The following is a 24,041-nucleotide window of genomic DNA, read 5'->3' on the forward strand; positions in this document are numbered from 1 at the left end:
CTGATGTTGAGCCTTTTTAATGAGAGTTTTTCATTTCAACTTATTGTACTTTTCAACTACAGAATTTTTATTTAATTATTTCTTATAATTCCTGTCTCTTTATTGGTATTCTGTTTGGTGAGACATTTTTCGCATACTTTTCTTTAGTTTTTTAGACATGTTTTCTTTCGTTCTTTAATAATTTAAAATAGCTGATTTAAATCTTTGTTTAGTAAGTCAAACATCTGGGTTTCTTCAAAGACACTTCTTACTGACTGCTTCTCTTACTATGTACGTATCATACTTTCTTGTTTCTTTGCATGGTTCATAAGTTTTGTTTTCTTAAACTGGACAGTTTAAAGAGTATAATGTGGAAACTCTAGAAATCCCTACCCTTGGATTTGTTGTTATTGCTGTTTATTGTTGTTACTCTTTGTTTAGTGACTTTCCTGAACTTATTCTGTAAAGTCAGTATTCTTTGCGGTGTGTGGCTTCTGAAGTCTCTTCCTTGTTAGCTTAGCGGTCAGCTAATTATTATCCAGAGAATTCCTTAAATACCTGGAACCAATACATTTCCCAGCTTTGCTGAGGGGCTCTGTATGTGTATTGGGGCATGCCTTTAATCCTCAGACAGGCAATTGATAATTGTGTCTTAGCCTTCACTTTCTCTTTGCACCATGTCTCAAGGTCTGCCAGAGGTGAGACCTTAGGGACTTCACAGTTCTTTATTGTGCATGCACGTTGCGCTGGTCATGACCTATGCATAGGTCTTGCCTTCTTGATTCCCAGACATATGTCAAAGCTTTTCAAAGACCCTCAGAGACTAATCTCATTTCTCAGCTTTTAAAATATTTTGGTCTGCTGCTTGCTTGCTCCAACGATTATCATCACCTCAGGCACCTGCAATGCTAAGTGATTGCCATTGATCGTTTTCAACAAATCACTCCCTTTCTTTTCTCCTCCCAAGGAAAAGACTGTTCACACTCAATGAGGTCTGAATCAGGTCAAATAAGGATAGGCCTTGCAAATGGGAGTTTTCAGGGGAATCCCAGACAAGTCAAATGATGACAGTTCTCTTAGAATGGTGTCTTAGGGAACTCCAAACACCCTTTAGGTAGTACCTGTTATACTCCCTCCAGTGGCTATGAGACATCTCCTGGTTTTCACCGTGATTGCAGAAATACTGGTTTTCAAGTCTGCTTTGATGCTGGGATGATGGGAGTGAGTGTGGGTCAAGCTCAAAATGTCATAAAGCTATTCTTCCGAAAATTTGGCATTTTTTAAAGAAATAAGCACTTCTTGAATTGTTGCAGACCTTTGGCTAATTTCCAGGGTTCTGAAAAAGTTGATTCTGACCATTTTTGCCAGTGCTTTTATGGTAGAGCAGCTGTTTCTCTCAATGCTTTTATGGAGGACTGGTTTTTCAGAAGTCCTTAATCTACTCCTCTCACTGACATTACTCAAATTTAATAGATTTTGAAGGAATGTCTAACCCCCAGAAAAATTGTCCTGTAGCATTGTCCTCAAAGTATAAACATGGAAGATAAACACAAGCATACAAGGACTGGGGAATATAGCATCAATAAACTTGTGCCGTCATGTGCTACGTAACAGGCATACATTCTGAGAAATGCATCATAGGCGATTTTTGTCACTGTGTGAACATCATTGAATGTATTTACACAAATCGAGGTGGTATAGCCTTCTACACACCTATGCTATATGGTATGCCACAGTCATATATATGGTCTGTCATTGACTGAGATGTCATTATGTGGCACATGACTGTACTGATCAAAACTGCTTGGTGAAGAAACTTCACCAATCAAAAATTAAATTGAAAATATAGAATCTAGGCATTAACTGGGAAGGGGACAAGAGGGACCTTCTAGGGAGCATGAAAATAATCTATATCTTTATTTTAGCAATAGTCACGTGTGTATACATGTGTCAAAACTCATTGAACTATACACTTAAAGAGTAGCGCACGTCACTATATGTAAAATATGCCTCAATTAAAAGTAAAAATACTGAACTTAGGCATGAGAAAACTGGGGAACTGTATGATAAATCTTGAATTCATTTAAATCTAGAACTGTCAGTAAACAACTATGGGAATTATGAATCCAGAACAGAATGTAAATGTTAACCATGCAAAAATGTCTTCCAAATAATCAGGATTTGGGTATGAAGGCTGGGAAGGGAGATCGGGGAAGGGTAGTCTGTGTACAGTATATGTATTAGTTGTCTATTGCTACACAAAAATTTACATCAGACCGTAGCAACTTGAAACCTAAATCTTGATTATCTCCCTCAGTTTCTATGGGTCAGGAATCCAGGAGGAGCTTAGGCAGGTCGTTGTGGTTCAGGGTGTCTGAGGTGGTTGCAGTCATCCGGAGCCTTAAATGAGGCTGGAGAACTCACTTTCAAGATGGCTCACTTGCGTAGCAGTTGGAATGCCTCAGTTCTTCGCCACATGGATTTCTCTATAGGCCCGGTTGAGTTGTCTCACAACATGGCAGCTAACTTCCCTCAGACCCAACTATCTCAGAGATAGTTGTAATGTTTTTCATGGCGTAGCCTCAGAAGTCACGGACTATCATTTCTGCCATATTCTATTGGTTGCATAGACCAACCCTAACGCAGTGTTAGGAGGATTACACACAGGTAGGAAGACCAAGAGGATTATTAGGGGTCATCGTGGAGGCTGGTTACCACAGTCTGCTAATTTCCTCAAATTTTTTAACCAGGAGCCATTAAATACTGACCACAAGTTAGAAAATAACTTCCAACATCCTAATGTTTTTGCATAATTGTTTTTCCGTGCTTTAGTGTATTCTTTTAATAACTTTATTTCCCCTATGGAAGCATTTGGTAAACTTGAGTAGATCTTTCATTTTTCACTCTTGTTTATTTTAAAAATTTTTTGAGTTAAAAATCAGATCAAACTGAATTTAATATTTGTACATTTTAAAGTTCTGTCTGTGCTAAGATTTCATGTTAGTAATTATTTCTGCCTATTCTGTGTTTACATATGCTTGAAGTGATCTTATAATGAATGTAGTTATTTCTAAGTGATAAGAAGTTGGATAGTTTTTTTTTCATTAGCTTTCCTCTGAATTTTTCTACTTTTCTCTGAATTGCTTAGATTATTTTTTAATGAGTATTATGTTTAAAAAGAGAAAGTCAGACTTTTGAAATAAGTCATATAATATTCAGTTACAGTTAGAATGTAGGGAAACATTCTTCTCATCACTGTTGGCTAGAGTATAAAATTGGGTACAACCTTTGGGGGGCAGTCTGGTAGTGCCTATCACAAACTTTAATGCTGCTCATACAGTACAAATTAAAAATTCCATTTCTCTGAATCGACCCTAAAATATTTCTTCATATGCACAGTGTTCATTGCATCATTATTTATGATAATAAAACATGAGCAACAACTGAAATGTCTAATAATAGGTAAATATTTAAGGAATTATGGTGTATTGTCTAGAATACCTTGTAGCCATTAGAATGATGAAGATTCATAATATACTACATAAGAAAATTCCAAGACATTATGTGAGAGATATGTTACTTATTATACATAGAATAACTCCAAATTTCATTTAAGAAAGCCCAACTAGATATGTGTGTGTGTGTGCACGCGCACGCGTGCGCGTGTGCACGGGCACGTTTATGTATTAAATGCATAGGAAACAGTCTGAAAGGATTCACACCAAATAAACAAGATTACCTCTAGGATTGGGAATAAGAGAAGGGCTGGGGATAAAGGACTTTTTTTCTCTTTGCATGTTTGTGAATTATTTTTATGGAGAATGCATGCATGTGTTTTAACTTAAAATTTTTGAGATGTAACTCTAGTTGTATTGTGGAAGGTGAATTGTAGAGATAACTGCAGTTCTCAAGTAGAAAATTGCTTGAAGAAGTACGCTCCACTTTTTCAACTGTGAAATTATCTTCCAATGAAAGAGGACCTAATCGTGAGAATTTTGTACTTTGTGAATCTTAGATGGCTTTTTCTTTTCATCAGATTTCAGTTGTCCAAGCCAAAGAGGCTGAGATTCCAAACCGCAGGAATGAGGATTGGAGAAAACATGAAGAGAATTTTAGGAAGAGAAAGTTTGGATTTAGTAAGCACGTGAGGGTTGGGGAAAAGAGTAGAGTGGAGGATAAAACTGACATGGGGTACACAGGGAGAAGAACAGATTAATAGGAAGAGGATAGTGGATTGAATTTACTGTGTTAAAGACCTGTGGGAAATTCTCATGAAGCTATCTAGCAGATGGTTTGCAAGAATAGGCTGGCACTCTGGCATTTAGATGATGTTTTAAATCATGATTGTTGATAGTTGGGATAACCAAAGGAAGAGTGTATAGAGTGAGAGAAGATGCTTAGAGATAGAACTCCGAGGACACTAACATGTAAGGAGCTAGCAAAGCAATCTCTGATGCTGACTCAAAAGTTATATCCAGCATTCCAAGGATGAAGAGGATGAGCGTGGTCAGTAGTGTGACACTCCACAGGAAGTGGAAGAAAGAGGAAGCATTGAAATTTGTACTATTAGAGACGTGGACAAGAATGGGTTGTGGTGGAGAGCCCTCTAGTGGAAGGGTGCACAGCATTTGGGGAACCGGAAGAAGCCTGACGGAGCTGTAGCTCAGAAAAGAATGTGAATGAGGCTGCCAATAAGTCAGACAGAGAAAGTCGAGAACCACATGATTTCACTCAGATGTGGGATATAAAACTGAAAGTAACAAATGAACAAGACAAAAAAACAAAAACTCATAGACACAGACAACAGTTTAGTGGTTACCAGAGGATAAGGGGGCCAAGGGGGTGGTAGATGAGGGTAAAGGGGATCAAATATATAGTGATGGAAGGAGAACTGACTCTGGGTGGTGAGCTCACAATGTGATATATAGATGATGTACTATAGAATTGTACACTTAAAACCTATATAATTTTACTAACCAATGTCACCCCAATAAATAATAAAAATTAATTTTTAAAAAAAGGCTTTTTTGCCCTTTGAATATAATGTGATCACTTTCTTATTGGCAGGAAATTAATCGGGTTAGTGTTCAGTATATAAAGGTTATATGTAAAATTTTATTTTCTTCTGCCCTGTGAAAGGTAGAGAAAAGGTTTTTGAGGGGCTAAAACTTGTAGAGAATGACATTTTTTTCCAGCAGTGGGAAGTAAGACGGGAGTTAGGGAAATTTTCTCCCAAGAATAAGCACCCGAACTGACAGTAAAGAAAGGCTGTAGGGCCTTTTCACACCAAGCTCTGCTGAAGTTCCAAAGACATGGAGCAGCCACAGAAGGATGGGTTAAAGAACCTTTACTATTTATCAGCAATCTGCTAACTAAGAAAAAATCATTGAAAAATGTGTCACTGTACAAGTATAATTTTTATGAGCTTTTTCAGGAAAATCCTGCTTTATTACTTTGTTTTCTATATTTATTATATGAAAACAGATTAAATTTACAGGGAAGAAGTTCTTTGTTTATTTTCTGCTCACACAAGAGACTAGACGGGAGGATAGTCTTTATTACCTTCTCTCCCTTTGTTTTATTAAATTAATAATTATGCATAGAGAAAATTGTGGAGAAACATATATTAAGAGTTGACATGGTTTACCTCAGAGTGGAATTGTCAAGGGAATGCCGAAATTAACTTCTTTTTGCACTTTGTTGTTTAACTTAATGGCATTGTTTATAAAAACAACCAATAAAGTATATAGTGTTTATTAGGGAAGGCGAAAAATAAAATAAATTAATACATATTTGTAGAACGATTAAGAAAACAATATAGAGGTATAGGAAGTCTGCACTCTACCATCTTTGGCTATGTATAAGTTTTTGTTACTATACAAAACGGAAAGTAAATTATATATTTATAAAACCACACTTTTTTCATTTATAGCATTGGCATCTTTCCATATTGATACATAGCCATTTATTTTTTTTAAACACTGTATAGAATTCTAAAAACTTTTTTGGGGAAACATTTTAATTGAAATACATACAGGGAAAATTGTTCAACTTAAAGGCTTTTAAAAAGTGAAGACACATATACAACCACCATCCAGATCAAAATCAAGAGCAGTGCTGGTCCCTACAGAAGATTTTCTCATACCACCTCCCAGTATAGAACCTCCTCCCCTGCAACCGTGGGTAACCACTATTCTGATTGCCATCCATACAGTTAATTTGTCTGTTTTACAATTTTATAGAAATTAAATCATACCATTGTGTGTGGCTTTTTTTATATGTGTTTCTGACTTTTTGAGGCCCACCTTATTTTTTGTGAGATTTATCCACGTGTTTGCATATGACACTAATTTATCCTTTTTCTATTCGGTATAGTAGTCTATAGCAGAATGCGTAAATATCACAATTGATACAGTCTCCTGTTGATGGGTATTTGAGTTGTTCCACATTGGGGACTGTTATGGATAGTGGGCCTATAAGATTTCTTGTACATGTCTTTTGAACACATTTTTATTGAGCACGTACAGAGTTCTTTGCACTATATAATGAGGAAAGAAACAGTTAGGTCATATAGTACGCATACACGCAGCTTTAGGAGATACCGCCCACTTGTTTCCCCAAATGGCTCTGACATTTTACCCTGCCGTTGGCAGTATAAGAGTTCCATATACTCCATGCCCTTGCCATGGCTTTTTGTTTGATTGTTTTTGCGCTTTTTGTTCTTGTTTGTTTTTGATGGCTATTTTAGAACATTAATTTAAAAAGTCTGCCCAGTTTTTTATTATGCAAATGTACCGTAATTTGACTCATCTTTTGATGGGCCTGTGCCCTCTTCCCCCACCACAGCCCAGCCAGAGCCAGGACATCTGTGGTTACCTAGTGGGCTCTGGTTTATTCTACGTGTGATCTGTGTGAGGGCGCTTTAATACTGAAAGTAAAAGAACCAATACAGTCTTTTTTTTTTTCCTTAAAAGATTTTCCTCACATTCCCATTGCTTTTGAGTAGTATGGTACCAATACGAAGAATCCATATAAAATTGTTTTATTTTGTTGACGTGAAAATCAATTTTGATTTCATGGTAGTAAATGGTTTTCACTCTCGTTTAAAAGTAGTGTAAAAAACTAGTATAATGTCTGAATCTAGACTTTTTGGTAAAAGCATTGCTAAACACAGCCAGTTTAATTATACAGAATAATTTGCTTTCTCTTAGAACGAGCATACAGTGCTAGCTGCCAGCACCTGCATTGTAGATCTTCAATCCATGGGAAAACTGCTGTGTGAATTACGTGAGAATGTTATCACTTAGGTTTTAGAAAACGATTTTAATTTCACCCTTTGAAAGTGCAAGGGATTTCCAATCAGAATACGTGGCTTTGCAGCCCAACTTTTCTTTCAACAAAACTTCCCTCCCCCATTTCCTCACATTTTCTTCTAACATAGGTTTTTTTTAAAGTATGAAACTCTAGGGATTTGCTTTTAATGAGTTAAATGTGATCGTCAGACCTCCTGCTTCTTCTCATGTTAGGGGCTGTGAATACTTCATGATAAGCACTCTTCCTGTTGTGCAGTATAGCTTTAAACAGGTGTTGGCACAGGTGGTATTCAGTAATATCCAGTTACCATAAGTAATTCCTTGGGAGACTTTAGATTCTGTTAACGCTCTGTGATAGTGTCTGGTCCTTTGAAAAGTGGCTTATGGGCATATGAGACAGTTTCATCTTTCCTATTCTTTGCTTTGCCAGTTGTGTATTGAATTATTCACTTTTGGATAGCTATAATGACCAGGAACATGTGCTTCTGTAAGTCTATGTGTTAGGAGAACGTCTTTACCTCTAGAGCTTTCGTAAGAGATCATATTGTAGCATAATTCTAAAAGTCTTCCAGTTCGTAGTTATTTGTACTGTGGTACATAACAAGTCTGAAATGCCTAAGTGAATTAACAAATAAGCTAGAAATCTTATTGAAGAGAGCATTTTCAATGACCTCTCCTTTTCCAACCCCTATTTTTATCAGTATCAATAATGAGTAGCAAAACTCGCTGGCTTGAATTTTTTTCTTCTCAATATGTAGCAAAATTTCTAATATTCTAAACTGAAATTTGGGTGGAGGTGATGGTGATTAAAACAGCAAAAACCTAATCAACTTCTGATAAATAACTATTATTTAGGAATCTCTTCATTTAGCTCATATGTTCATGAACCTGGTGTAGAGATTAATTTTAGAGACCGCTTGAAAATCTTGGTTAATGAAATACTTTGACGTCTGAGTACTAGCCTAGCTAGTGTCAGCCTTTACAAAGAAGCCCGACGTTAAATACTTTGCTCAAGAATAAAGACAAGAAAAAAGAACCCAATAACCTATAACCAACAGAACCCTCCTTAACTCCCATGTGATTCCAGCACCCGCAACAGCTGTTTCTCTTTCTGCATAGGTATCAGTCAGAGCCGGATCTCTCACTGGCTGTTGCAACAGGGATCAGACCTGAGTGAACAGAAGAAAAGAGCATTTTACCGATGGTATCAACTTGAGAAGACAAACCCTGGTAAATACCATTTCCTTTTTTCATTGCATGTGAAACAAGACATATGTAATTAATTACTTTGTTGAATCTGCCTTGTGTTCGCTAAGTTTGTTTCATACTTTACTGTTGTTCCTAATATGCCAAAGAACACTCTTCAGTGTAAAACCTAAGCCATCATTGTACTAGTTTTTAGTTTAGTGTCTAATATCATCTAGTCTTTTTCACTTCTTCCTCTAAGGCGCCTCTTTGTTTCTAGGTTTTATGATATTTCTAACCAAAGATTGAAAGATGGATCATGGTTGTCAGTGGCTGATTTTTTTTCCCTTAACTGTTGGTTCACACGTCAGGTTCCACATCTAGGTTTTGGGGGTTTTTTTGTAAATCTTATTTTAGTTACTAATATAAATTTATAGTTTCATTTAGTTCATGCTATACCATGTTCAGTGATCTCTGCTAGTGATTTTCTGTTTCTAATTCTAATTACTTGAGTGATGAATGTGTCTTTGAACTTAAGGGTAAACCTGTCCTTCGGGAACGGCCGTAGATTGGAAAGCAGAGGGAAATCTTAAGGAAAAAAGATCACAGAAATCTTGGTTTCTGAAGTTGCCAGGAATAGGCAAGCTCTATCTCGGTGCTTTTAACAAGCGGTGTATACAGTAAAGCCTGAAGTTGTGTTGTAGATTGCCTTAATCTGCATGTAACCCAGACTGGTGGCAGTGAGCCTGGTCACAGGTCTAACCTTGTGACTGAGCCGTCTTCTGTAACACCACAGCATTAAAGCCTTTGCTTACAGACTAAACCACCAGCCAAAATACTGCGCATGGAAGACTCTTCACTAATAATAGCACTGGCTCTGAGGTGGAAATAAACAATGTTACAGAGACGTATTTTTACATGTGTCTCTGATAAGATTTTTTTCCCCCCACAGATCACATTCTCGATCTAAAAGGCACAGGCATGCCAAAATAGAAAAGACCATATCAGCCTCTCTGCAATGAATTTTTTTTTTAATCTACCTGCCCCCCACTTTCTATTTTGAAATATTTCAGAAGTACAGAGAAGTTGAAATAGCAGCACAATAAACATCTGTTCACCTTCTTCTTAGATACAGTAATTGTTTACATTTTGCTATATTTGCTTTATTCCTATAAAATAAATCAATGGATAAATTTTTAAAAATTACATATATGTGTGTGTATGCATGTATACACACACTCTCTCTCTCCAGCACTCATCTCCTGAATAAAAAGAATAAACACCTACATAACCACAACCCCTATTATCACATCAAAGAAAATTAGTCATACTTCCTTAATATCATCTAATATTCAGTCCATAAATCACATTTCTCTAGTTGTTGTAAGAATGTCTTTTGTAGCTTTTTAAAATTGAATAGTATCTGATTTAGGTTGACAAGTTGGAATTTGTTGTTCTGTCTTTTTAGACTCTTAGTCACTCAAACTTTTTTTCATGACATAAGCTTTTTAAAACATTTAACGTTACAGAATGTCCCATATTCTGGATTTTAAAATTTTCTCTTAATGTCAATTAACGTATTCCTCTGTAGCCCTGTATTTCCTGTAAACTGGAAGTTAAGATTAGAGGCTTGATTCTGGTTAAACATTTTTGGCAAGAATGTTTAGGTCATTTCATAGATTATAAAACCCCTTCATAGATTATTTAGGAAGGGCAATTATTTAGGAAGGGCATGTACTAATGGCTGCAATTTACTTTGAACTGCATCAAAGTAAAATGGATAGGGAGAGTGATAGATATGTGATAAAGTTAGTACTGTATAGTAAAATGTTAGATGGTATGAGTACAAATTTTCACCATAAAATTCTTTCATTGTTGCTGTATGTTTTAAATTTCTCACAATAAAACATTGGGGCAAAATGCTTTGTAAGTAATATTCACCTCATATTACCACATATCAAGAGACATATAATGTCAAGTTGTAGCATTCTTCATAATGTCAAAGTAATGACCACCAGGTCTTGTCTTTGCAGTTTATAAATAATCTCCAGGGTATCATTTTGCCATTGGATGAATATCCTCTTGAACCTTTTGCCAATGGTCTTAACATTCATGATGCATCATCTGAATCAGTTATTCCATCGGGGATTGCAGAACGGTGAAAATCTAACCTACCATCCCTTCAGCATTTACTAGCTGCCTGTTTTTCTGCAAAGAACTTTTATTTTTAGATATTTTTCTAGATATACAAGCAAACCTCTCAAAATAATGACTTTGTTGCTGCCATTAGTTAAATATTGTAAAGCAGCACAGCTCAGTAGAAATATAATGCAAATGACATATGCAATTTTACATGATCTATAACCACATTTTCAAAGGTGAGAAGTAGCTAAACTTAGCAATTATTTTATTTAACAAATATGTATTATTACTTCAACATTTAATCAGTACTTTTTAAATTATTGAAGTTCCCTCCTTCCCTCCCTCCTTTTTTCTTCATTTCTTCCTTTCTCTTTGTACTGATTCTTTGAGATACAATATGTATTTTACAGTGAAAGCATGTATCATTTCCAAGGAGTCGCATTTCATGTGTTCACTAACCACATGTGGCTAGTGGCTATCTGATAGGGCAGCAGTCTTAAAATTTATCCCAGTTGAAGCAACATGTCAAACTCAGCTCCAAACAGTCTTCCCAAAGACCTCACTTCTCCCATGATTCACAGCAGGACAAATCACATGGAGAGGACAAAAACCTGGCACGTGGCCTGTTTAGTAGAGCAGCTTAGGTTGATAGCGGGGGTTCGGCTAGGTAAATAAGAAACTGTGCTTAGGGGTTTTATAAGCCTGGTCACATTCCAGCAATTGGTTACCAGGGGAACACCAGAGGGATTGTTAAGATGTTCCAAAATGTATAAGGCAGAGCAGTTGTGACTTTGGAGGGCAAACACTAGGCATCTGTGTCAGGCAGTCAGCCTCCTTAAGAGAAAGGAGTTTTGTCTCTTGGATTTGGCCCTTAAAATAGTGCCTAACGTACAGTTGAATCATACCGTAGTTGATGGGGGTAAATTCCCACCCTGGGATTTCAAGGCTGGGCTCCAGTCCGAAGCAGGGTACCAGGATACCAGGGAAATGAATGCACTAGAAACAGGAAGGGGGACTAAGGTGCAGCAATCAGGCTGCAGCAACATTCTTTTGCAACTAATCTGATATAACACTGCCTACTGCAGAATAGTACTATTGAAATCCAGTGTTTTAGCACTGGGGTGATACTGTGTTCTTTGGAAGCTGTTTTTTAAAGAATTTGTCGTTGCTTTATTTTTAATCTTATTTCCTATTTCAATTTATCTTGGAACTGGAGCTAGATTCACCCACCACCAGGAAATTGGAGGAATGTGGAACTAAGGCATTAAAACAGGAAAAATAGGAAAGGACTAAACATCATTCATCCAGCTGTTCATTAGGAGCTGTTTTCCTTTAAGGAGGTAGTGCCCCTTTTTAAGAATAAGTTTCCCCCACCTCAGGGATGCTGTGGATGCCTGGTCATGGCATTGTACACCAGAGGCTGGACATTAATGAATGCCAACTATAATTTTATGTGTATAATGTGATGGCTCGGTGTGAGGTCGGGGTGGTGGTGGATGGGGGGAGGGGGGTTCACGGTGTGAGGGATGTAAAAAAAAATAAATAAATAAATAAAAGCGCTGAGTTTTTAAGAGGAAAAAAAAAAAAGAATAAGTTTCCCTAATTATATGCATTTGCTGGTCAATGAAATTGCATTACCAACTGTCCCCAGCTTTTCTGTTTTTTATTTGAAAACCAAATCTATACTGGTTCTGAGTTCTTTATAGTCAGGTTTTCTATAGGACATAATTTAAAGTTAGCTGAAGAGAAGAGGATGAGTTCATAATTGTCAGTTGGTTGTTTCTGTTACCTCAACAGTAATTGGATGTTAGCAATTGAAATCTTAAAGTTTTTCTTTGCACTTTAACATTTATTATAAGAGCTAATATGATAAAGAATTCTTTCTAGATATATGCAGTTTTATTTTGTTGACTTTAAAATAACCTTTGATATTAAATAATTGTATTGTTTCTTCTTATTCCATGGACACTTTGAAACTACTATTATGTTTGGATAAGACGAACTAAAATTACGTTAGCATCTAAGAATAGCCTATCCACTGTCTAGTCAATAGTTGCTTATAGTAGTACATCAGAATCTTCTCTCCACCTAAATGTCCCTAGTGGAAAACTGATTAAGTAAATAACCATAGTGGAATGCTGTGGAGGCTATAGCTGGGTTTTTGGTTGTTGTTGTTGTTTTTAAAGTTGGCTTTATATGACTTGGTTTTATATGTGGTAGTATCAAATTGATACGTGAATAAAGAAACAAAACAGTGGATATAATATATTGCCATTTGTATAGGGGGAGTACATACATACATACAGGTACATATGTATACTTTTAGAAACACAGACCATCTCTGGAAGGCTGTATTAGGAATTGGTAAGAACGGCTCTGGAGGGGAACCGAGAGACTGTTAACTATAAAACCTTCTGGGTCTTTCTAAATTTTGTGTACTTATGCTATATATTTGAAAAATACATGTAAAGTGTACTGAAAAGGAAAAAGAAAGAAAGGAAAGAAGGAAGGGAGGGAGGGAGGAAAAGAGGGAAAGAGGCAAAAAAGAAATTAATCTGCCTTTAACAGATACAAAACCCCTGAAAAACCTGGGTTCACATAGTCCAGACCTGCTTCTGAGAAGCAGTTAGGTAGAAAATAAGATGTCAGTGATTTTTATTGATAGGTAGTTCGTTTCATAAATTATTCTCTGTCCAGGATAGACAGCTCATCAGAAGAAATGGTACCATCCCTTTGCATATATTCTGAGAAAAAAATGCAAAATTAAGGAAAACCACAAAATGAAAAAGTACTTTTTCTCTTTTATCTAAATTTACGCATTTAGGAAACAAACAAAAAATATTTGTATGTTGTCTATCCCTGTGCTCAGAGCATTTCTCTCTGTATACCTAGACTGAAGTTCTTCTCTTTTTCGTCCTCTTATTTGGATCCATTTGGATATGGGTTTTTGTTGTTGTTGTTGTTGTTGTTGTCTCTCTTTAAGTGGACTCAGCAAGAAAAATATAGGGTGGATATTTAGCTTATTTTTACTGCTAATCCAATATACATATAGATATAGTGTAGTTCTCTGATAAACAGACCCATCGTCAGAATTTCCCAGCATAACCCAAAGCCTGCCAAGGCATATGAATAAAAGAGGCTGATGGAAACTGATCAAGTACATTTTATCTTGTTTCTCATGAAAATATTTACAAGAAAATGCCTAGTTTTTAGAAAGAAATCAGTACTAAATGCAGCATAGTTGACATCAAAAGCCCCTTTATTTAATCAGATTAAGCTGAACAGTCTTTTCTCTTGTCTAATTTAAACATTACTGTAACAGACAGGGTGTGCTGCGTTCCTCTTGACTCATGGCACCGATTCTGCATATTTCTAAACTAAACAATTAAATAAAGTTTGCCAGAAGGCTTATGCAGCAAGCACATGAAGTGGATTTGGAGAGCAGAAGTGCTGCCTCCTCTATCCTTCACTGTTGCCCTGTCAGACCCTCAGGGAAATCACGTGTGTGACATGGGTAGGAGAAGATGAGAAATTATTTTTGGAGAAGCTAGTTTTGTGAACAGAGAAGTAATGACATGATTATAGACATTCTTTTATTAGCTGATTGGCAAAGATTCACCCAGAAGTAACCCTGATAAGCAAGAAAATTATCATATATACACAGAGAACATTTATCAAAATTTTAAACTGTCAGCAAATTAGGAAGAGGTCTTTGTTTTTTGTTTCTTTCCCTTCTGTTGGGTTTAGATTTGCTAGATAAATGGGCAAAAATTTGTCTTAACAGGAGCACATATATCATGTGGGAAAGAAATTCTGTAAAGAAAATAGGTAACACACTTCCTTGAAGGAAAAAAAAGTGGGTTGTTTAGCAAACTGAGAACTCCTATATTTTACTTCAGAGGGGTTTAAAGTTTTATATACTTTGTTTCTGCATTCTGGTGTCATATTTTTCTGTCAAAGTCAATAATTTTGAACCCATTCTTGGGTTATTCATTGTTCTCTATCCATTTCAACCAAAGCAAGATGAGCCAAGGTTTCTAGAATAAATCTGTTTATCAGAGTGTTTCCAGAGTGCTTCTTGTACTATTTTTAAATACTGCTACATTGAAAAAGAAAAGGAAGCAAGAAAAAAACTCTCGAAATTAATGTGATAATTTTCCAAATGAAGTATGCTTATAGGTTGAAATCATTCAGTTTCCACCTTCTGTGCATAAATTGCCTTTATTTCTTTTAACGTAGTTAAGCCAATACTTTTTTCTCTTTTTTCCCTCCTTCCTTCTCTCCCTCATTCTTTTCCTTCCTGACCAATTTTATTTCATCTAAATTTTATTTTTATAGAAAATCTGGACAACACAGAATATTATAAAGAAGCATAGTTATATTATCAATAAATCCGATACCAAGAAAGAACCATTATTATCAGTTGGCTTATTTCCTTCAACGTTATAATTAAGGTTCTTTGTATTCTTTGTTTTATTTGTACCCATTTATCACTCTATTTAACTAAGAAAGCATGCTGTAATTATAGATGTGGCCTCCTAGTTGAAATTCACTCACCTATTCCCCATTCTCCATTCACTGAAGCCCTGAAACTCTAGTTTTGGAGGCAGGCATTAGATGAGAGGGCCTACTGCCTTACCTATTCTGTTTCTGCCTGTCGTGGTCAGCTGGTAGCAGCTTGGCTGTTTTGGACCTTTTATCATGACTGTTGAACAAAATTTATATAGTCTAATTAGATAGATTCCAGAGCCCTTGTTGTGCTGTAATTCCTGCTTGCATTCAGAAAAGGATCAAAACAAAGCCCTTCAGCCCCCAAGTTCCGTGTTATGCCTAAAATTTGTAGACCTTGAATTAGGCTCAGACCTAATTGCCAAGTTATGTTGGCAGAATGAAACCCTGTTTTTTGAACTGTCTAAAGTAGGGTTTCAGTTTAGAGTTTCATAGTATGCGTATGTAGGCCAGGAATTTCAGCAGCAAATTCTTCCTGTAAAGGGCCAGATAATAGCAGGCTATATGGTCTCTGTCACAGCTACTCAACTGCCACTGTCGTGTAAAAAATAGGCAATATGTAAATGAATGAGTGTGGTGGTGTTCCAACAAAACTTTATTTAAACTGTGGCAGCAGGCCATCATTCACCACACATTAAGCCGTGAATCTCTAAAGCAGTATATGATGACATACTTGTCCCTTTGAGGAAAAAGTTAAATATTTATATCACACATAATAGGAAATTATATATCTATTAAGGGTTTATACAGAAATGAAAACTAAAAATATTCTGAATGATACAAAACGCATTGACCATAAAAGAACAGATTGACAGATTTGACTACAAAGAAATTAAGATCACAAATCATACCATAAAGATAAAAGTCAAATGACAAACTGGAAAAAAAATATTTGTAATCTGTATGACTAGCAATTCAGGTATGGTTTCTACATACCAATAAGATGAATAACTCAAAAGAAAAAATGGACAAAAAATATAGATTCACAAAAAAGATATATAATGGTCAGTAAACAGGAAAAGATGCTCATTCTTACTAACAGTGAAATCTCTATTAAAGGGAAATTTTTTGCTTCCTAAATTTACAAATGTGAATAATTAGTAATACAATACTCAGTGTGTTGGGTAACATGGAGAAATAAACAACTGGAGATGGTTGTGATGTCTTATATTAGTTCTACATTATTGTGCAACAAATTACCCCACAACTTAGCAGCTGACAACAAACATTTACTATCTCACAGTTTCTGTCAGTCAGGAATCCAGGAGTGGCTTAGCTAAGTGGCTCTGGCTCAGTGTTCTGAGCTGTCGTCGAGCTGTCAGCCAGGGCTGCAGTCCCAGGGGCTGGCCAGGGTACTTCCAAGGCCACTCCCATTAGTGTTGACAAGCCCCCATTCCTTACTACCTGTCCGCCAGAGCCATCGGGTCCTCTCTGCATGAGCCTCGCCATTGGCTCCTATGTGTCCTTGCAACATGGCAGCTAGTTTTTTCCTGAGCAAGCCATCCAAGAGACAGACTCCACAGTGTATTCTATAATCTAACACTGGAAGTGGCATACCATTACTTCTAACATATGTTATTGGTCACACAGACTAATCCCTGTACAGTGTGGGAAGGGACTGCACAACAGGGTGAATACCAGAAGGCAGGGACCCTTAGGAACCACCTTGGAGGCTGTAATTGGGACTGCATTGGGACTCTATGCCTACAGCCTTATTTCTCTCTGTCAGCTGGGTTCTGCAGTTCTCCACATGCTGTCTCCTGCAGCCAGAATGTCCAAAATGGCTTTTGTCCCCTCAAATGTCTGGCATCTGTTGGGTTTGGCAGGAGCTCCTGGCGGCTGGCTGGACATCTTTTACCCACATGGCTAGCAAAATGAATCTGAGGTTTTAGACCTGAACAGTTCGAAAAGGGATGTCATTTACTCAGATGGCAAAGACTACAGAACAGGTGTGGAGAGAAAATCAGGATTGGTTAAAATGTTTGGCATCTGTATAAGAGAATGCATGTCTGGAATACTGTTCTGCCATACAAAAAGATGAAATAGTACCATTTGGGACAACGTGGATGGATCTTGAGATTATAATGCTAAGCGAAATAAGTCAGACAGAAAAAGTAGAGAACCATATGATTTCACTGATATGTGGTATATAAAACTGAAAACAAAAAAAAGAAAAAACAAGACAAATGAAGAAACAAAAATTCATAGACACAGACAATAGTGGTTACGAGAAGGTAAAGGGGGAGGGAGGTGGTAGATGAGGGTAAAGGGGATCAAATATATGGTGATGGAAAGAGAACTGACCCTGGGTGGTGACCCTATATATTACACAATGTAATATATAGATGATGTATTACAGAATTGTACACCTGAAACCTACGTAATTTTACTACCAATTGTCACCCCAATAAACTTGAATTTAAAAAAAAAGAGAGAGAGAACGCATATCATCATGTAGCCATTAAGGGGATCTACAAATAGATTTATATATAGTGAAGTAGAAATACTGCCCATGGTATTAATTGTGAAGTGCAATAAATAATGATTTCTGTTACGAAGAGAAATATATATTTGTTAATATGTGCATTATTATTATTCCACAAAATTCTAACAAATTCTAACCTGTCTTTCTAAGGCTATCTTAAGAGTTTGGATTTTATTTCATAGGCAGTGGGAACTTTCTGAAGGTTTTTGATCAGCGGAGTGATATCATAATTATGCTTTGGGAAGATGAATTTAACTGTAAAGAATGAAAGAACAATGGGAGAGCCAGAGACTGAACTCTATGAAAGCATGCCAAGTTATATTTAAATTCTTTGAAATAAGTCTACGGAAGTCAGAGACAATGTTGCTTTCTTTGTTTTATTCATACCTTCTAGCCTAGAATAAGCCATGTAAAAGGGTTTGATAAGTGGTCAATGCATGAATACATGCATCATCAACAGTTCAGGTTGTTAGAGAAGAGGCTAGTTTGAATTAGTAAAATATCTCAATTATAAATATTTTTTCATTTGTTTTATTATGTTCAAGACGAAACAAAATAATGTAGTATTAACAGGTAGTAGGCCTGTGGAAATCTGATTTAGTTAGTAGACTAAAAGCATATAAAATACTATCTTTTCTTTGATGCTACATGTGACTTTTTAAAAAACAGTTTACAATAATTAGGGTTATTTTAAATTCACCTCCTACTTGCGTACATACTTCAAGGTATCCATTTTCTCATAACAGTAAGTCCTTTGAATGATAATGAAAGTTGCTGAACATAGAGGGAGTATATTCAAAAAGATTAAAATTGCCAAATAGGAATTTCAAGAGAGATTTTTCAGAGAAAGATACTCTGATTAAGTTGTCACTGAGCAAAAGATCATACTTCTCTATTTCTCGAAAGACCTAGATGTTGGGCCTTGTTTTGAAAACTGACACAAAGATAAAAGACAAATGACGAACTAAAAAAAATGACATTTTAAAATAATTGGTAACATTTTTAAGGCAGAGTTTTTGTCTCTTCAGATTTTTATTTTGGTCAAATAATTTTCTTTAATATAAATATCAAATGTATTGGGCCAATAAATTTCCATGTAGGGGCAAAAGTTTATTGTTGGTTTCATGATGTATTGTCATATAGACTTTAATAAATTACAAGATATTTGCTAAAAATGCTTTGTTTATTCCAGGGGCTACACTAAGTATGAGACCGGCCCCCATTCCAATAGAGGACCCAGAATGGAGACAAACACCTCCCCCAGTCTCTGCCACATCTGGAACCTTCCGACTACGACGAGGGAGTCGATTTACCTGGAGAAAGGAGTGCCTGGCTGTCATGGAAAGGTACATTTCTCCTTTTCTTATGACCAGTCTCTAAAACTTAGGAAAGCGAGAACTTTGATAAAATTTGGACAGTTTTCATTTCAAACAAGTAATTAGAGACCTTCTATCTCTAAAAGTATTTTGGAATATTATAAATGGTGTATTATTGAAGTAAAAGTTAATATCTATCAATATACTTTAATAATGTCCTTAGTAATTTAAGAAACTTTAGAAGATTTTTATTTTTTTTTAGTTTAGATCTTTGTATTATATTTTTGGAAAAACTCTTTGAGGTCTTATTGGTGACTTATTGGAGGTCTCATTCAATTTACAACAGAAGTATTGAATAATTGTATAGAAGGCCACTGAGATTTTATTAAATTTTTTAAATCTTTCAGTTACAGTTGATGTACAATATTATATTAGTTTCAGGTACCATACATGATTATACATTTCTATAACTTACAAAGTGATCGCCCCAATAAGTCTACTGCCCATCTGACAACACACACAGTTTTTACAATATTATTGACTATATTCCCTATGCTGTGCCTTACATCCCTGTGACTATTTTTATAACTGGCAATTTATACTTCTTAATCCCTTCACCTTTTTCACCCATCTTGCCAAACCCCCGTATCATCTGGCAACCATCAATTTGTTCTCTGAATCTATGATTTTGTTTCTATTTTGTTTGTTCATTTTGTTTTTTGATTCCACATATAAGTGAAACCATATGACATTTCTCTGTCTGACTTATTTCTCTCTCTGACTTATTTCACTTAGCACAGTACCCTCTAGGTCCATCCATGTTGTTGCAAATAACAAGATTTCATTCTTTTTTATGGTTAAGTAATATTCCTTTGTATATGTATACTATATCTTCTTTATACATTCATCTATTGATAGACACTTAGGTTCTTTTATATCTTGGCTATTGTAAATAATGCTGCAATGAATATAGGGGTGCATGTATCTTTTCGAATTAGTGTTAATGGATTTCTTCGTATAAATACCAAAGATATTTATGGATTTCGTCAGATAAATACAAAAGTAGAATTGCTGGGTCATACAGTAGTTCTATTTTTAATTATTTGAGTAACCTTCATATTATTTTCCATAGTGGCTGCTCCCATTTATGTTCCCACCAATAGTGCACAAGAGTTCCCTTTTCTCCTTGTCCTCACCATTACTTGTTTGTTGATTTATTGATGATAGCAAATCTGACAGGTGTGAGGTGATATCTCATTGTGGTTTTAATTTGCGTTTCCCTGATGATGAGTAACGTTGAGCATCTTATCATGCTTTTGGCCATCTGTATGTCCTCTTTGGAGGAATATCTATTCAGGGCCTCTGCCTATTTTTTAATCAGATTGCTTTTTTGTTGTTAAATTGTATGAGTTCCTTATCAATTTTGGATATTAACCCCTTATCAGATGGTTCTTTGGCGAATATCTTCTCCTGTTCAGAACGGTGTCTTTTCATTCGCTACGCAAAAACTCTTTAGTTTGATGTACTCGCATTTGTTTGTTTTTTCTTTTGTTTATTCTTTCTCTTGTTTCCCTTGCCTGAGGAGACATACAAAAAAATATTACTAAAAGCAATGTCAGAGAGTTTACTACCTATGTTTTCTTCTAGGAGTTTTATGGTTTGGGGTCTTACATTTAAGTCTTTAATCCATTTTGAGTTTATTCTTGTGTATAGTGTAAAAAAGTGATCCAGCTTCATTCTTTTACATGAATCTGTCCAGTTTTCCCAACATTTATTGAAGAGACTGTCTTTACCCTATTTTATAGTCTTGCCTTTTATGTCATAGAGTAATTGACCATATAGGCATGGGTTTATTTCTGGGTTCTCTATTCTGTTCCATTGATCTGTGTGTCTGTTTTTATGCCAGTACTATGCTGTTTTGATAACTATAGCCTTGTAGTATAGTTTGATATCAGATATCTTCTTTCTCAAGATGGCTTTGGCTATTCGGGGTCTTTTGTGGTTCCATATGTATTTTAAGATTATTTGTTCTAGTTCTGTGAAAAATGCCATTGGTATTTTGATAGGGATTGAATTGAATCTATAGATTGCTTTGGTTAGTATGGACATTTTAATGATATTAAGTCTTCCTATCCATGCGGATGGTATACCTTCCATTTATTTTTTTTTCTTCTTCAGTTTCTTCAGCGTTTTATTTGCGAGTACAGGTCTTTTAACTCCTTGGTTAAATTTATTCCTAGGTATTTTACTCTTTTTGATGTAAATTGTAAATGGGATTGTTTTCTTAATTTCTCTTTCTGTTAGTTTGTTTTTGGTGTATAAAAGTGTAACTGATTTCTGAATATTAATTTTTATCCAACTACTTGACTGAATTCATTTATCAATTCTAATAGTTTTTGGTGGAATCTTTAGGGTTCTCTATATATAGTATCATGTGATCTGTAAATAATGACAGCTTTACTTCTTTCTTTCCAGTTTGGATGCCTTTATCTATTTTTTTGTCTGACTGCTGTGCCTAGGACTGCCAATACTATGTTGAGTGAAAGTGGGCATCCTTGTCTTATTCCTGATCTTAAAGAAAACAGTTTCAGCTTTTCACTGCTGAATATGATGTTAGTATAGGCTTTTCATAAAGGGCCTTTATTGTGTTGAGGTATGTCCCCTCAATCCCCACTTGCTGAGAGTATTTATTATACATGGATGTTGGATTTTGTGTGGTGCTTTTTCTGCATTTACTGATATGCTCATATGATTTTTACCCCTCATTTTATTTATGTGGTGTATCACATTAATTGATTTATGGATATTGAACCAACCTTGCATCCAGGAATAAATCCCACTTGATCATGGTGTATGAGCTTTTTAATGTGTTGCTGACTTCAGTTTGCTAATATTTTGTTGAAAATTTTTGCATCTGTTTATCAGGGATATTGGCTTATAATTTTTTTTTTTTTGTAGTATCTTTATCTGGTTTTTGTACCAGCGTAATGCTGGGGAGGCCACTAAGATTCTTCGATAAGGATTTGGCCTAAATGAGTCCCAAAGATTAGAAATAATTGTTTTTGACTTTGATTTGCTAATTAATCCTCCAATTCTACGCTCCAGAACCTGATCCATAGTGTATGCTCAGTACTTTTTAAACTTGAATTTGACCTTGGCTTCAGTTTTCCCATAGGAAATGGTATAAATTAATTAAATATGATTATGAAATGTTCAATGTATAGAATTCTCCTTTTAGTCTCCTATCTATAAATATTGTTTACAGAATTTTATTTTGATGGCAAGTTTTAGCTGCGATAAGATAGTAATTTTCTGCTAGAAAATTATTTACTTTATAAAATTAAATGTACCAAAAAAGAATAAAATAAGCAGAGGTAAAAACAATTCAATTTTCATATTGAGATTTCTCAATAATTTTAATAATAGAAAAGAATGCAATTGAATGTTTAAAACTAGGTTTAATTTCTAAGCTGATAATAGAATACATATTTACATTGAGATAGCTTCACATGTTTGTTTGTTGTTTTTGTTTTTTTTTCCCCTCAATTATCTAATCTGACCAATTGAATGGCATACTGGAAAGAATATTTGACTCAAGAGTTAGAAGACCTAAAATCTGGTTTTGGCTTTGCTATTAACTCAGCTGTGTAACTTTCTTTAGGTTACAAACTCTGAGCTGTAGCTTCCTCATCTACAAAATGAAGTTTTTCAATAGCCAATAATGAATTATATGTCATCTGAGAATGTGGCATGTCCCTTCCTATCTATTTCCTGATTATTTCCCAGCTCATTAACATCACTGCCAGAAAGAGAGGGAGATCTGAAATGCTAACGTTCAGGCCATGATTTTGTTCTTGTGATCAAGTTGAAATTAAAAGGTTTGCTTAAGGAAAAGTTTGAATCTAGTAACCAACATGAGACTATAGATTATCACTGATGTTACCGTCTGTTCCTTTTCTCACTCTCTTTATTATAGATAAGAGTAGAAACCATTTATTGAATAAAGTGAATCTTTACATGCTCGAGTAGTCAGTGTAAGAATGAAACTTTATTGTCCTAGAGATCTGACATTTACAATCTGCTTTGTTTTTCTCATGTAGAAATTTTGATTCTTTTAAGTATTTTCCTCAGAATTTACCATGTAACAAACGTGAGTTTAAATAATATCTAACTGATTTGCAAAGTTGTACATTTTCCTCTGTATAACAAAATAAGCTTTGGTTTTAGTTTCTAGTTGGGTTAACTTCTGCTTGTGATCTTGACTCATTTAATTTTTTCGTGAAGATATATTTATCACATAATGTCAGTGTGAGGATTAATTTATAATTTGACAACATTAATAATAATAGGTGATATTCCTAAGGCATTTTCAGAATTGAACTTTGAAGGCTGTGTGATTCCTTTGTGTTTTTTTTTCTGAGGCAACAAGAACTAGCTACAAAATCACAGTGATTAAATTTCAGTTAAGAAGTTACTGAGCACTTACCCTGTGTAAGTGTCCTGTTTAATCTTAATCTTCACATGTTATCCTTAATTTTAATCAATAAGTGTCTTTAATCCAAGAATTGGTTGTCCTTGGTTTAATGTTATTGTACCTGGCACATCCAGTAAGAAAGTATATGGTTTATTCCAATAGTTGCAAAAATACAAAGAGCCTATCAGAATATTTAACAGCAATAGGAGAGACGGTCACAGTATGATTTTAACTATGAAAATGGAACTTTTTACTTTTTAACATAAAATATAAATCCCCTAGTCTCAGAGCAATGCATGATACTTTTTTGTAGATTGATGGGTGAATAAGTGCATACACACAGACTGTAAAGCCAGCAAAGTGGTACCTTACTCAAATCTATTAGTATAAGTGGAAAAATTATTCTGTACTTCACACTGTGCACCAATTTCAAATGAATCAAAAAATTGAATCTATATAAATAGTAGAAGAAAGTACGAAGGATTCCTCCATATCCTGGAAATGGAGAAATTTTTCTTAATTATGAGTAAAAAATCTAAAAGCAATAAAGGAAATGGTTGATAAATTTGATTACATAAATTAGAAGAAAAACTTTGGGTGAGGGAACTATGAGCAAAGTAAAAAAAAAAAAAAGGGAA

At 35.3% G+C, this 24,041-nt stretch overlaps 1 protein-coding gene across 25 annotated transcripts in view; it reads left to right on the plus strand.

Annotated features, from left to right (window-relative positions):
- The window catches only part of HMBOX1 (homeobox containing 1), a 167,812-nt gene that overhangs the window by 101,200 nt on the left and 42,571 nt on the right, over positions 1-24,041 (plus strand). For all 25 annotated transcript variants that reach the window (XR_013995093.1, XR_013995094.1, XR_013995095.1 and 22 more), the window contains exons 5-6: positions 8,412-8,522; positions 18,806-18,959. Coding sequence is in view for 22 of the 25 variants with exons in the window: in XM_081076319.1 (XP_080932445.1) it covers positions 8,412-8,522; positions 18,806-18,959 (265 nt within the window). In the remaining 3 variants the exon portion in view is untranslated. The remainder of the gene's footprint in view (positions 1-8,411; positions 8,523-18,805; positions 18,960-24,041) is intronic.

This window comes from Rhinolophus hipposideros (assembly GCF_964194185.1).
Source record: "Rhinolophus hipposideros genome assembly, chromosome: 16".
NCBI classification, from domain to species: domain Eukaryota; kingdom Metazoa; phylum Chordata; class Mammalia; order Chiroptera; family Rhinolophidae; genus Rhinolophus; species Rhinolophus hipposideros.